The sequence below is a fragment of the Dermacentor variabilis genome, chromosome 3, assembly GCF_050947875.1.
Source record: "Dermacentor variabilis isolate Ectoservices chromosome 3, ASM5094787v1, whole genome shotgun sequence".
NCBI classification, from domain to species: domain Eukaryota; kingdom Metazoa; phylum Arthropoda; class Arachnida; order Ixodida; family Ixodidae; genus Dermacentor; species Dermacentor variabilis.
This window is the reverse complement of record NC_134570.1, coordinates 171,827,875-171,841,685: the sequence shown is the minus strand read 5'-3', so window position 1 is coordinate 171,841,685 and position 13,811 is coordinate 171,827,875. Positions and strand designations below refer to the sequence as shown.

At 45.7% G+C, this 13,811-nt stretch overlaps 1 protein-coding gene across 4 annotated transcripts in view; it reads left to right on the top strand.

The window, feature by feature from the left end:
* LOC142576521 (uncharacterized) overlaps positions 1-13,811 on the top strand; it is a 100,451-nt gene that overhangs the window by 25,791 nt on the left and 60,849 nt on the right. For all 4 annotated transcript variants that reach the window (XM_075686672.1, XM_075686671.1, XM_075686670.1 and 1 more), the window contains exons 3-4: positions 7,439-7,589; positions 7,664-7,759. In XM_075686672.1, coding sequence (XP_075542787.1) covers positions 7,439-7,589; positions 7,664-7,759 — 247 coding nt within the window. The remainder of the gene's footprint in view (positions 1-7,438; positions 7,590-7,663; positions 7,760-13,811) is intronic.

The following is a 13,811-nucleotide window of genomic DNA, read 5'->3' as shown; positions in this document are numbered from 1 at the left end:
GTTTCCCGACGCATGACGTGAGGGATATTGGTCTGAGGTTTTCAAGACTGAGCTTCTTCCCCAGTTTTCGAATTAGGACTAATTTAGCCTCCTTCAATTCTTTGGGGATGTTACCCTTCTCCCGACACTCTTGCATAAAATTCGTTAGGTTTACAATTGTCCCGGTCCCCTCTTTTCCTTGAAAAGAAGAATAAACGTCACTTCACTTCACTTGTCGTCTAGGTTCCTCAACATCCGATTGCTGATTGTGTCCGGTCCTGCAGCTGTTTTCGTTTTGAGTCGATTCAGCTCGGCCCTGACTTCTCCTACCGTGACGGGGCTGTCCAAGAGGGGGTTCTCTTCGCCTTTGTAGTCCGGGAATGCTTGTTGCGAACCACATTTAAGATATCTATCCTTAACTTCAGCGAACAATTGTCTATTACTACCTTCATATTTATACACTAGTTTCTGCATGTTTCTATGCGTCTCTGATTTGCTGCTTTGGGGATCTAGCAGGTGCCTCAACAGCTGCCATGTATTTGATTTACCAATTTTGTGATCCATCTGTTCGCATATGTTATTTCAATTTCGTTTCGTGAGTTCAAGTGCATAATCTTCAATCTCTCTGTTCAGGTGCGCTAATGCCCTTCTAATGTTTCTATTGCTTCTGTTCTCTTTCAATTTTGGCTCTAGCTGCCTCTTTTTCCTCCATAACCCGACCATTTTCCGGTCTACTACCTCTTGCGTTTCGTCTGCCTCCACCTTTTCCGTGGCCTCTTCAACCGCTTCCAAGAGGGCTTTGCTGCAGCTGCCTACATCCTTAAGCTCCTCTTTTTCGGCACATTTCTGCCTAAAGAGGTTCCAATTTACCGCTTCGATCTGCTTGGGTGTGGGAGTTGGTGTGCCGTGTTCTACCACCGTCTCTATTATTCTGTGGTCGCTCCCAAAGTCTTCTCCCGTGTTACACCATCGTGCGGTTATGTGTCCCCCTATGAGAGTAAGGTCCGGTGCGGTGTCCCTGGAAACGCTATTTCCTTTTCTCGTCGGAACTTGAGGATCTGTTAGTAGAGTTAGTTCATGCTTGGAGATAGTATTCCATAATTCTCTGCCTTTTTGTTGCTAGGTTTTGTACCCCCAAGCCGTGTGTGGCGCGGTAAAGTCTCCGACTATGACTATGGGGTTGTTCCCTGCTATGTTTTTGGACCTTTCGATGAGCTGATCGAAGCCACAATTCTTCTTTTTTTTTTCCTTAGGAGAGCTGTATACGTTGAGAACGTACAGGCTGCTATCTTTTCTTTTCCTCGGTACTAGTTCAATTAGGACGTGATCAATCCTATTTGTGTCAGTCTCGTGCAGGACTGCTGCTAAGTTTCTTTTAACTAAAATAGCTGTCTGCCGATTCTCTCCTTGCCCAGTGTAGGCTGTGTAGCCGGCCAATTTTGCATTTTTCCTACACTCTTGCAACGCAATAACATCTGGTTTATCGATGTTAGTTAGGAATGTTTGTAGGATTGCTCTCTTTTTCAGGAAGCCCCTACAATTCCACTGCCAGATCGTGTTATTTTGCCAATGCATTTTGAATGTTAATTAATTGTGTTCTAAACCAATCGAATTCCGCTTTTAAAGCGAAGTCGCGTTTCTCAAATTCTGCTTTGAGGGCAATGTCGCGCTTTTCAAATTCCGCTCGAGTTTGTTCCATGAATTGCATCATAGCTCCGTTCATCAGGGTAATATCCTGAGTAACTTTGTCCATCTTGCTGTCTGAGTCTGTCTCTCCCGTTCTCTTCTTTTTGAGCGGGGGCCGATCTGTTTTAGATTCTTTGTCCCTTACACTCTCTTCCTGTCTCGTACTGTTTCCACTCTTCTCTTTTTTCATCTCCTCGATTATCTTTAAAAATTCTTCTCTCTCCTTTTTCCTATCCTCAATCAGTATTCTGATTTGCTCTTCCTGCCTCTTAATAAGCTCTTTTAGCTCCTGGTTTTCTCTATCCTTTTCTGAATCCTGGGAGACTTTGTCTGACCATGTCACCTTGTTACTTGTTTCCTTCTGTTGTGTCTGGTGTTGCGGCGTCTGTAGCCTCGGGAAGGACTCCCAGCGGCTCCTGGTCCTGCTGCTCGATCTCTCGCTTGGCCTGCTTTTACGAAGTTCCTCTTGGTTCGCCTCCTCGGCTGCTTGTTTTTGCTCCCATTGTCTCTCCTTCACGATGTACGGGGTGCGGAATACCTGCACTTCTTATCCCCGGCGACGTGGTTTTTGCCGCAGAGCTGACACCGTGGCTCGCATTGATGTCCTTCTTGTGGTCTGGTTACCCCACAACCTCTACACCTCGGTTCGTCATTGTCACATTCGTCTGATCTGTGCCCGAGTCCTCCACACTTGTAGCATACTTCGTACGTCTTCTTGTATAGGAAGCACCGTAGAATAGCACCCATGAAGAAAACCTTGCGTGGAACTTCCTCGTCGTCAAAAGTTAGGAGGACAGTTCTGGTTTTGCCCATTCTTCTTGCTTCTAGGATTGTAGGGTTGTCTTCATCTTCGTTTAGGTTGATTGCGACTTCTTTGTCGGAGTACATTTCCTCTATGCCGTGAATAACTCCACGCCCACAGCTTTCCGGTGCGTTCACGTACGTGACGACCCCGTAATCTTTGTCTCAGATTCTGATCTTATCTATCTTGCTTATTTTTTTAGCATTCTCCATCGATAATGTGTGGTAGATAATCGTACCTTGTTTGGTGTTTATCACGAAGCGGTCTCCCTTGGCTTCTTGTAAGCTGACGCCCGCGCTTTCTCGCACTGCTCTTCCGAGGCTCACTTCCGGTGCCTTCTGAAGCACCGAGAGGCCTTCTCGTAGTCGTAGAATCACTTTACAGCCCGTGGCAGGTAGTCTCGGTAGGTTCGATGCTACCGATAGCTCCGCTTCCTTCTTCCCTGCTCCCTTCTTGAGCGCGTCGCGCCGAGCGTCCACCGAGCGTCCGAGCGTCGTCTCCGCGCCAGCTGGCACGGTCTTCTGCTTCCTTTTCGCCAAAACGGTGAACCATCCTTCGTTGTCGGGTCCCTTAGGATCCTTTTCGTTGCCTTCCACCGTCACTTCCATGTCGCCGCTTCTCTGGGAGCCGCCGCTGGCTTGGGGGTGGCCGTCGACGCCGTCCACGGCCGAGGCCATGCCGAAGCCGAGGTGAGGCCTAGCGTGGAGTTGTGCTCCGGTCACAGTTTTTTAGCCGTAAAATAACTAAAAAGCCACTCACAGGCACAGACAATTGTGTCCATAGGGTCCTTGTCACTTCTGAAAATCAATTTTAGCACTTTCGCAGATCATTTTGCCAGAAAAACCACCAGAATCCTTGGTTGTTCGCGGAGCCGGCGTAAACACGTCCTCACTCCTTGACGCTACCTGGCGCTCCCCCCGCGATCTGCGATGTTTGCAGAGTGCGCGTAGTGCAAGTAGCTTGGTATGCGCTGTGCTTTCGACGCTTCGTTCGCGTTCATGCGAGAGACGCACGAACCGCTTGCTGCTGCCGCAATTCCTCCCTCTAGGATTTTGACAGTAAGTTTCTGAGCTCATCGACCGAGAGGTGTTCATGTTTTCGTGTGAGCGCGTGACACTGCGCTTGTCAATTTAGTTAAAACACGTCGGCGGGCTAGTTGGTTTGAATCTGTGATATAATGTGCAAGCGGGACTGAACAAGGACGTAGAAAGAAGGAGACACACAAAGACAGCGCTGTCTCTGTGCGTCTGTTTTTTCCTACGTCCTCGTTCAGTCATGCTTACATACATATTCTATTATTTATAATTTCATTAGTAAGCAAATGTTTACAAGTTTATGCGGCCGGCAAGAAAACTATCGTTATTTCGCACAGCTATCCACTAATTTGCTATCGCAATTGGTGCTATGCCTTTCGGGCGAAACTGCGACTTTTTATGTTTGAATGTATGTTTGTGTGCTGTCATTGATGCCATCCCTTCTTTGCTGCCCTCCGGAGGTGTCTCTGAGTCTCAAAGTTAAGCTTGCTTCCCGAACCACTTCGTAACAAACGTCTTTTATTCCAGCTTGTGTAGCTCTAGGTATGCGCCCCTGGAATGTGTCGCTCTAGCATGACGAAAACGATTATTTAAAGTTCTCCGAAGCTGAACGTAATCGAACACACGTCACAAGGATTCCTCAAGAACAGCAATCCGACGCATAAGCAGGCTGCACCACAAATTCACTGGTATGTGCTGCATTTCAAAGAACGACTTTCATGCAAAGCTTCAGCGCGCTGTGCAATGAATGCACTGGGTATGTACCACTCTTCAATGAACCTCTCGCTAACTTGAGTCACTGAGTATGTGTCACTGAGTGTGTGGCAAGCGAGGGAACGACTCATTCTCAGCACTCGCAGGCGCAGGCGCGCCACTGTTCTCGTGTCGGAGACCACGCGCGCACTTCTCGACAGTGCCACCAGATGGTGCAGCTTGCCCCGACAGAGTAGGGTGTCTCGACGTCCTCCTCGCCGATGAGGTCATCGAGGCACCCTACGGCAGAGGCGCTAAAGAGGTGTCTGGTTGCCGCATGACGCGTTTAACAGCGCTCGCGCGTGCCTGCGCACCATACATTTCGTAGGCCAAGCGAAGTCTTCACGGCGACGGCGCTAAACGGCGCCGATTGTTCTTAAGGAAGCGCGAAGTAGTCCCGATGCAGAAGACGCCTCATACATAACTCGTTTCAACGGTGGCAGTAGGTTATGTCGCTATATTGATGCAATTTTAAAGCATTACCGTCGACAGTCATAGTGAGATGGGTTCTACCGCAAGCTGTAAGGCTATATCCGACTAAAGATCCGACTGTTTGCGGACGATTGTGTCCTTTATTCCAGCATAAATCAACACGCTGATCAAGTCAGACCAAATGATTCATTGCATTCAATCAGTGCATGGTGTGATAAATGGGGCTTGAAACTCAATACTTCGAAAACGGCAAGCGTAACATTTAGTAACAAAAAAGAACCTTTACAATTTGCTTACGCCATTAAAAATGCTTATATTAAGAAAACTAGCCAGGTGAGGTATTTGGGTGTTACACTCACAAGTAATTTGAGTTGGGAACCCCATATAGATAATGTTTGCAGTAACGCACTGAAAAAAATGGCATTTTTAAAACGAAAACTACGTCATGCGTCACCTGCTTGAAAGTTAACAGCATACAAAGCACTCATTAGGCCAAAATTAGAATATGCGGACCTAATCTGGAGTCCGTATCAGCAATATTTAATTTAAAAAATAGAAAGGGTGCAGAACATGGCCCTGAGGTTCATCTATTCTACCTATTCGCGCTTCTCGAGCGTATCAATTCTTCGCGATAAAGCGAAGGTGAAAAAACTCGATCATCGCAGATTGGTATCCAGATTAAAATTTATCTATCAGCTTTACCATGGTCACTTTACCATACAGCGTGAACGTCACATAACCGAGCCGTCAATACGCTTTGCCCGTACAAAACACAACAAAACAGTTAGGCAACCATTCAGTCACCTTAACATGCATCAATATTCCCTGTTTCCTCATGCTATTTCATTGTGGAATAAATTACCACAAGAAATAGTTAGCGCTAATACCACACAATCGTTCGTTCATCTTGTGAATGGTTTTTCTTTTGATTAATAGCGTCATGCACATAGGGAAATAAATTAATTAATCATCGTCTGTGTTTTGTAATAAAATTAGGTGAAAATGCTGAATTGAGTGATCTGTTGTGTATACATGGTTTGTCAGTACTTTGTTGTTAAGTTGCAAACTACAACTGTTGTACTTATATCGTATTTATTGTTGATAAGTCTAAATTTCAAAGGCTGTTGTTCCTCTATACTATATTTTATATATTTTTATTATTGTTCTGTATTCTATTTTTTTTTTTTTATTTCCAGCCTTGATTCCAGCCTATTGGTGTAACCACTCCTGCTTAGGTCCGAATAGGGCCTGCAGTATTTGGAAATAAATAAATAATATATATATATATATATATATATATATATATATATATATATATATATATGCGTTCAATTAATCTTCCAGGTCTCGAACCTCAGCAAAAATATTAGCTAGCTTCAGCTGCCAGGAAATTACAGCGCCCTGACGTCCTGACGCAGAAGGTGGTCACGTGAGACCGGCACAATATGATGTTTTGACGTCCGCTAGTGCCCGCTGGGTCGCCTACTATACTGCTACTCATGTGAGGCTATATGTATCAGCATAGCGGGCGACCGAACAAACCAAAGCGATTGCTCTCAACAACCAAAACTGGCTGTTGAGAAGCTAGTGTATTAAATTGTTTACGGCGCTTTGAGGCTTGCTAGCATACATTTCTGTTACTAAGAAGTCCCGGACCTTCATTTCACACAAGATAAATAAAAAGACGAAAATGCCATGTCAGTGAGCCTTAAGGCGGTAAAATATTTCACTGTACACGAGAGTGAGCTCCAACTTGTGGAAAGCTACTGTATTATGAGCACCTGGTGCACACCAAAATTTCCGACCATGAGCTTGACAGCGACGGCTGTTAACGGTTATCTCAAGCAGCTTTCACGTCGTCTGTCACAGCTGTCATCTTGTTTACTTGCCACAACGTGGCCAACAAATAAAACACATTTGTCCGCATTAACGATTCGATTTTACCTTTTTATGTGTAACTCCTTAAGGGTAAGCAAAGGCATTTAGAGTAGGGGCATCTACCCGAAAGGCGTTCACGTGGGCTGACACAGCGAAGGCGTGCCTCCCCCACTTTTTTTGACAAATGTCCCTTGCAAAAGAAAATATATCCGAACTCCCTAGCTCTTCAACAGCACAAATCTTGACGAAACACAACGGACCCTTATATATAGTTTTTAGTGCTCGCGAAAGCGATATTATACTTAGCAGCTAGTAACGCAATTTGAGCATAATAAACTACTTTTTAAAATGTTCTGTCAGTTCCAGTTCAAAGAAGGAGCGCCGTAGCTCTGCTACGCTGCTCTGAAAACAGCTAAAGGAGAAGGCATCGTGCCTAGTATCAGCGGCGAAACTCCGTATGGTAAGGGATTCATCAGCTTGAAAGAAAGGGGTCTGCTCCAAAAAGCTTTAGTTCGCCCGTCTGTCAGGAGTGTTAGCCATGATACAAATTTTTTGCACCATTAAGGGCACGAAAATTTTTACTGTGTACCTACCACGTGACGATTTTCATTATTGAATTGTTATGCGTCTTGTCGGATCATGAAATGTGTCAAGGCTTTAGTATAGCAGCATTTGCTAGTAAGCGCCTTCGCAGTCTCTTTTACTTATGGTTTTCAAGCTGGTGTTCGTAGCGTTGGCTGCACGTTTTTGTGCGTTGTCAAATATAACTGAGCAATGTGAACGTGCTTGCACCAGATCAAATGTCGTAAACTGCACATATCTATCCTGCATATTTTGTAGAAAAGCGCAAGTAAGCATCGTGGTTTTCCTCCAGTGAATATCCTATGTGCGACCTGTCTGGAAACAGGGAATCTAATGACTTGATGGATTCCATGGACACAGAATGTCCGATTCACCCTGGCGTGTACACAGTGACAATCACAGCGACCGTGCCAAGTGCGGTGGACCTTAGAAAACGTTTCAAGGTGAGTGTGAAAAGAAATAAAAAAGAAGCTAAAAGTCAAAGATGAGTTCATTTATTTGCTGCTTTTTTTCAAAGACTTGCAGAGGCGACGAGAAAGGAGATGAGGCTGTCTGTTTGGCTAAAGCCACAGATCATAATGCAGAAAAACTGCGCAGGGTACAACATATAAGGGCAAGTATTATGAACTTCTCACATTTTCGTGGCGTAATGTGCAAGTCATACTTGTAACATAAATCGCACAAGCAGACACAATCGCATGAGTCTTCTTTCTCTTCCTTGTAATTGTGCCTATTTTGGCGCTACCTTCTGGTTATATAGTGTTAAAAGCATGTTGTTGACGTTTTTACACGTGCTGTTTGATAATAACGTTGCGAAAATTTTAACTACTGAGGGCACGTGGCAGTAGCAGACGGATTTTCAGAGCACGGCGCAGAGGGAAACAGATCCGTTGGTTCGTGGCCTGATGGCGCTGGTATTTTGAACCCTCTCTTCTCTCTTTTCTGTGGTGCTCGATTTGTGGTCTGTGTGCCCTAGCGGCACACAGGCCTGTTGTGCCGCTAGGGCAGCACTTCGGAGCCACCGGTCAACAGCACATTTCAGGCCACGGCTCTCGGCTTTGGGTAGCTGCAAACCAGAGCATCTGCTGTAGTGAATGCATATGCGGGGCGACCATTTCTAAGCACGCCGAAATTTTTAAACATCGACTGTTGCAAATGACCTCATTCTTCTCCTTAGCAGCATTTTTCAAAGCGGCCGACATTACTTGCACGAGAAATCGAAACATATCTAAGTAATGTACAATAATTTACAGATTAAGTTAATCAATTTACGCCACATGTTGCAAATTACGAATTCTAGCCGGTCAGTTAGCGAGGCGTATCCACTTGGAAGGAATTCCCAGAATGACACCAATTTTCAAGTGCCCGCCACCAAACTCGCCGTAAAGATGCACTGTTCTTCTACTTAGTTTTTAACAAAAAGCTATGCATTGAAGCTCAAAAGTAACTGAAAAGCCTATGTAATAGGCTATATCTCGAATAATACGTTGAAACTGGTGATATCCTGAAAGTTAATTTCAAGTCTATACGTCTTGCAAACGCACTGGCTACAATTGCAAAATTACAATGTGTTCCGTAAATTAATTAATTAGGAGGTTATATAGTGAATTTTGTTGATTAGTTGAAGATGTGTTTCGATTTCTCTTGACAGTAATGTCCGCCTCTTTGCACATTGCAGCTCAAAGGCAAAAATTACGCTATATGCCACAGACGATTTTTAAAGATTCCGTGAAACTTAGAAATTATCTCCCCGTATAATGCTGCTTCATATTGTGTGCTTGGGTGGAAATATTGTAGAATCACGTATATGGGGGGCTGTGTCGCATGCACTGTACATATACCATAAGCGTTTCAATCGACGTCTGTCTCTAGTTAATGAATATAGGAGAACCTAAGGACAATGACGCTTTTCGCAGGGCAAGATTTGCAACATTGCGCTTACAAAAAAAGCAAAACAAGAAGAAACGAGAAACTTTCGGCTGGATCATTTAGCAGCAGCGTGAACTAACATTCGCTACTTACCTTAACGTTAGTGCGTCAATACGAGTTGGAATTGTTTAGCCAATGGCGAATTTAATAACAAATCGAATTTAATAACGAATAAGCAGCCCTTATTTACCCTACGCTGGCACACAGAGTTCTAATTTAATTGTCAGTGCGAACGCGCACACGCATGCGCACCAGATGATTTTTTTAGATTATGAAACATTTTAAAGATCGCCTATCACAGATAGGAAAATTCTAGTTCTTGAGTTTGATTATAGAAATAGGCTGACATCATTTGCAAGGAGAATATAAATATATAACGAACAACTTATTAAAATTTTTGTGATTACGTATTTTGAAAGAAGTATTTTACAAGACAGCTAAATTTACGTATTTTAACTGGCAAGTCCGCAAAGTGTAACCGCTTGCAACGAATTCGCAGAATGGCACCAGCTTTTGCGATGTTCAATGCGTAGGCATTTCTATGCCTACCCAACGAAGAAACCTGTCCGACGCGCATGACGAATCACGATAAAGAAAATAATGTATAAATCATTGTTTCTATGAAGGTTTTGGTGAAATATTTGGTGATGGTGGAATAAAATCCATCTCCAGAACTACATGCAGAGCCGAGTTGGTGCATTGTAGACATTAGGAAAATTCCTATTTTGTTAAAATTTAAATACAAACACGCCACATCCCCGTTGCGTTTCGGTGGTCAGGTTATGCGCCTTCAATTGGGGCGTTCCTTCAACGACCGTAATGCCACCGATCTTTGAGCGCTCATGCGCTTCACATCGTGCAACATAGACCGATAAGCAGTCAATTAGTTGATAAGGATGATAAGGAGAGATGGCAGGGTATGTGGGTCTCATCACTGTTGACAGTGGTTCTACGCGGATGCATAAGGCGCTAAAAAGCGCTAAGGGCTTGTAATGATCGAATCAAATCTGATAATGTTAACAAGCACTGACAACAGTTGATAACGGTGGGATCAAGTCTGATAAGGGTCGGATCATGTCCAATAATGTTGATAATGATAGGTAAGGGTTGTGATATGCCGCGCACCTAGGCCATGAGGCGTCACAGCTAGGCATGCGCCTTGGCAGCGGCGCAAGCATTATCACCCTTTGGTTGTACTCAAAAAGCGCCGGCATCTAAGCTGGCGCGGAATTTCATTTCTGCAACATAGAGCCGGGCAGTTCGCTCGCCGCTGTAAAGTTGATGGATTGTTTTCGCCCCACCGTTGCGCTGCCCTTCCGTTTGACATTACGTAGACTGGCGACGAGGATGTGATGTTGCCAGCAAGGAACAACCTCCTGCCTGACAGTAACGGAGTTCGCCTTCTGATGGATTACGCTCGGAGAGTAGAGAAGCAGCCGCGTCGGACAGTATGGCGAAGGCGACCACGAGTCTGCAGCTGGGGCAAGTAGAACGTTTCGAGAATTATACGAGCGACTGGACTGGCTACGAAGTGCGTGTGCAGGCTTACCTTCGAGCCAATGATGTCCCGCAGGAGAGGAAGGTAGATGCGTTCATATGCATATTGGGTCCACAGACATATTCGCTTCTCGAGTCGCTTTCCGCTGAAGATTAGCCGTCCTCGAAGTCACTATAAAGCTTGTACGAATTGCTTCGTAAACCTTTGGCCCTCGAACGGTCCGTCATAGGCGAGCGAGTGAAGTTTCATCGCCGAGGGCAGAAGGAACATGAAACGATACCACAGCACGTGGCGGAGGTATAGGCATTGGCTCAAAGATGAGAGTTTGGTGCGTCTTCTGACGAGTCACTTCACGACAGATTTGTGTGTGGTTTGCTCAGAGTCGACAAGGCACTTGTTTTTGGAAGACAAGAATCTAACGTTTCGGTGAGCCATTGACCGCTCAACCACATTAGAAGCTGCACTGGCTAACGCTACAGCTGTTCATTCGAAGCCTCAGAGTTCGAGGTGCAGCTTTTGCCTACCAGCCCTATTGCAAAAACCAGCGCCACTGGGAGCCAGTGCGCCGGATTATGGGCCCAGTGCAGCGCGCTGGACGCTGGGGCGCTGGGAAGGCGCTGGGAAGGCGCGGTGTACTGGGAGCCACTGGCTACTCGTGCGAAAAACAGCTCTAGCGCGTTAAATATGCGGTGCCTGGACACCGTATATATTTTTTTGAATGCAGAAAGCAAGGAAGAGCGCTTTAGTGCAATAAAAAAAAGAAAAAAAGACGTAAAAATAAAACCGCTCTGACAAGGATTCGAACGACCGACCTACAGATCCCAAGCCCGGCACTTAACCACTACGCCACGCCAACAGACGGCAATTCGCGGATAATTTGCCATGTCAAAGCCGAGAAGCACTTTGTTTCGCAGAGCTACGTCTAGTACAGCCATGGTTGATGCGCTATCGCCCAGCAACTAAAACTCACGCCAGTACCAGAAATAAAAAGTTGCTGTCCGTGTTCAGCAGTATGCTTGGACGTGCCACACCATCGATTTTCACTTGCGATTGCTATTTTAACTACCCGCGCCGAGATCGCTCCCCACCGAAGCTTAGGCCTATCGTATCCGCCGAGTCCGTCCTCTGGGCGTGTCTAGGCGCAGGAATCAAGAAATCTAACAACGATAAATCACTCTGTATATCAGCTTTCGCATCGATGTTCTTAAATAAACATTTTTTTTCATGTCTACAGTGCCAGCATAAAAAGCGATGACCGCAGATGTGACGCGTCATAAACACAGGTATGTGTGCTATCGCCGAAGGCTCCCGGCACTAGCCCGCGCTTCTCTGACGAAGATCTATGACTAGCCAGGCGTCTTGACTGAAAGGCACCACTGCACTAAGGAAACGGTGCATATCCTTTACGTGAAAAACAATAAATGGCTATCGAAATCGGCAGTAACAGGCCATACACCATCCCGGGTCCGTGGTTCATTTAGGACTTTTTTTCGAAGTTAAAACAGCAATCGCAAGTGCAAATCGATGGTGTCACACTTCCAAGCATACTGCTGAATACGGACAGCAACTTTTTCTTGCTGGTACAGGCGTCAGTTTTAGTTGCTGGGCGATAGCGCATCAACCATATCTGCATGAGACGTAGCTCTGCGAAACAAACTGCTTCTCGGCTTTGACATGGCAAATTATCCGCGAATATCTGTGTGCTGGCGTGGCGTAGTGGTTAAGTGCCGGGCTTGAGATCTGTAGGTCGGTCGTTCGAATCCTTGTCAGAGCGGTTTTATTTTTACGTTTTTTTTTCTTTTTTTTTTATTGCACTAAAGCGCTCTTCCTTGCTTTCTGTATTCAAAAAAATATATACGGTGTCCAGGCACTGCATATTTAACGCGCTAGAGCTGTTTTTCGCACGAGTAGTCAGTGCCTCCCAGTACGCCGCGCCTTCCCAGCGCCTTCCCAGCGCCCCAGCGTCCAGCGCGCTGCACTGGGCCCATAATCCGGCGCACTGGGTCCCAGTGGCGCTGGTTTTTGCAATAGGGAGGGGAACCACGAATTGCTTCCGCTGTAACTATGCTCACACTGCCAATGCGTGTCTGCACGTCAGTGCGACTGCTTTTCTTTTTTCAAAAACAAGTGGCGTATACAGAACGCCTGCCTAAGGAGGCAAAGAAAATTGCAGCCAAAGCGGAAGCGAACAGTACAGAACGTTTAGGTGTTACAACCATCATAATCACCCCTGCAAAGTGTTGCATCTAAAGAGGTAGAGACAGGAGACCCCGTCATGCTCGGCTTAACCATCGAAGGTATACCCGTGCAACTGGAGCTTGATACGGGTGCCGCCGTTTAGGTAATGTCACTGGGTCAGTTCCGCTCACATTTTTCGACAACACCTCTGAAGGAAACTAAGTGGACGATCAGGACTTGTACGAGCGAACCTGTGAAGCTATGTGGTATTTCTCAGAGTTGAGCACAACGACCAGGGCCAGCGCTTCCCGCTGTAGGTGCTTCCTCAGGATGGTTCAGCTCTGTTCGGGTGCAACTGGCTCCAGCAACTGCACATTGATGGGAAGCAAGTTTGCGGCCTGCAACAGCTACAGTGTGCGCCATGACTCAGCGTTGAACGAGTGCCCGAGCTAAAATCCTTGCTTGGCCGCCACAAAGCCCTCTTCAAGAACGAGTTAGACACCATTTGAGATGAGAAGGCAACACTTGTTTTCAAAGATGGGAAGACGTCAAAATTTTTTAAAGCTCGAAGCGCTCCATTTTCCCTAAAGATTTAAGCTTTGCTAAGCAAAAGTTGACTAGATGGGCATATTAACACCGTTAACGAGCAGCGAGTAAGCCCCTGCGGTGGTGCCTGTTTTGAAGCGGCATGGATCAATAAGAGCATGCGGCTATTTGACCCATCTAGAAGACGTCTACATTTGGGCTTCTCATGTCAAAAGTTTGTCTGCAATCCGGTTTGTACAAGCTGAGCAATAGCCCTAGAACTCCGCAAGCGCTCCTGAAGCCAAGCTAATGTTCCCTCCGTATTCGTTTTGGGGAAGTCTTGACAAGTTGGTGGTTAGACTATGCGTAGAACTCCCGTATGAAGGCTTATTCGCTTGCCCGAGAAAATATGCAATTTGCACTGTAAAAGAAAAGGTTAACTTATGCATATGTTAATCGTGCGCTAATGCAGATCACTGGCACTGGTATGCTTTTTTTGGAAGCAGTGTCATTATTCAGGATTTCTAGTAAATGG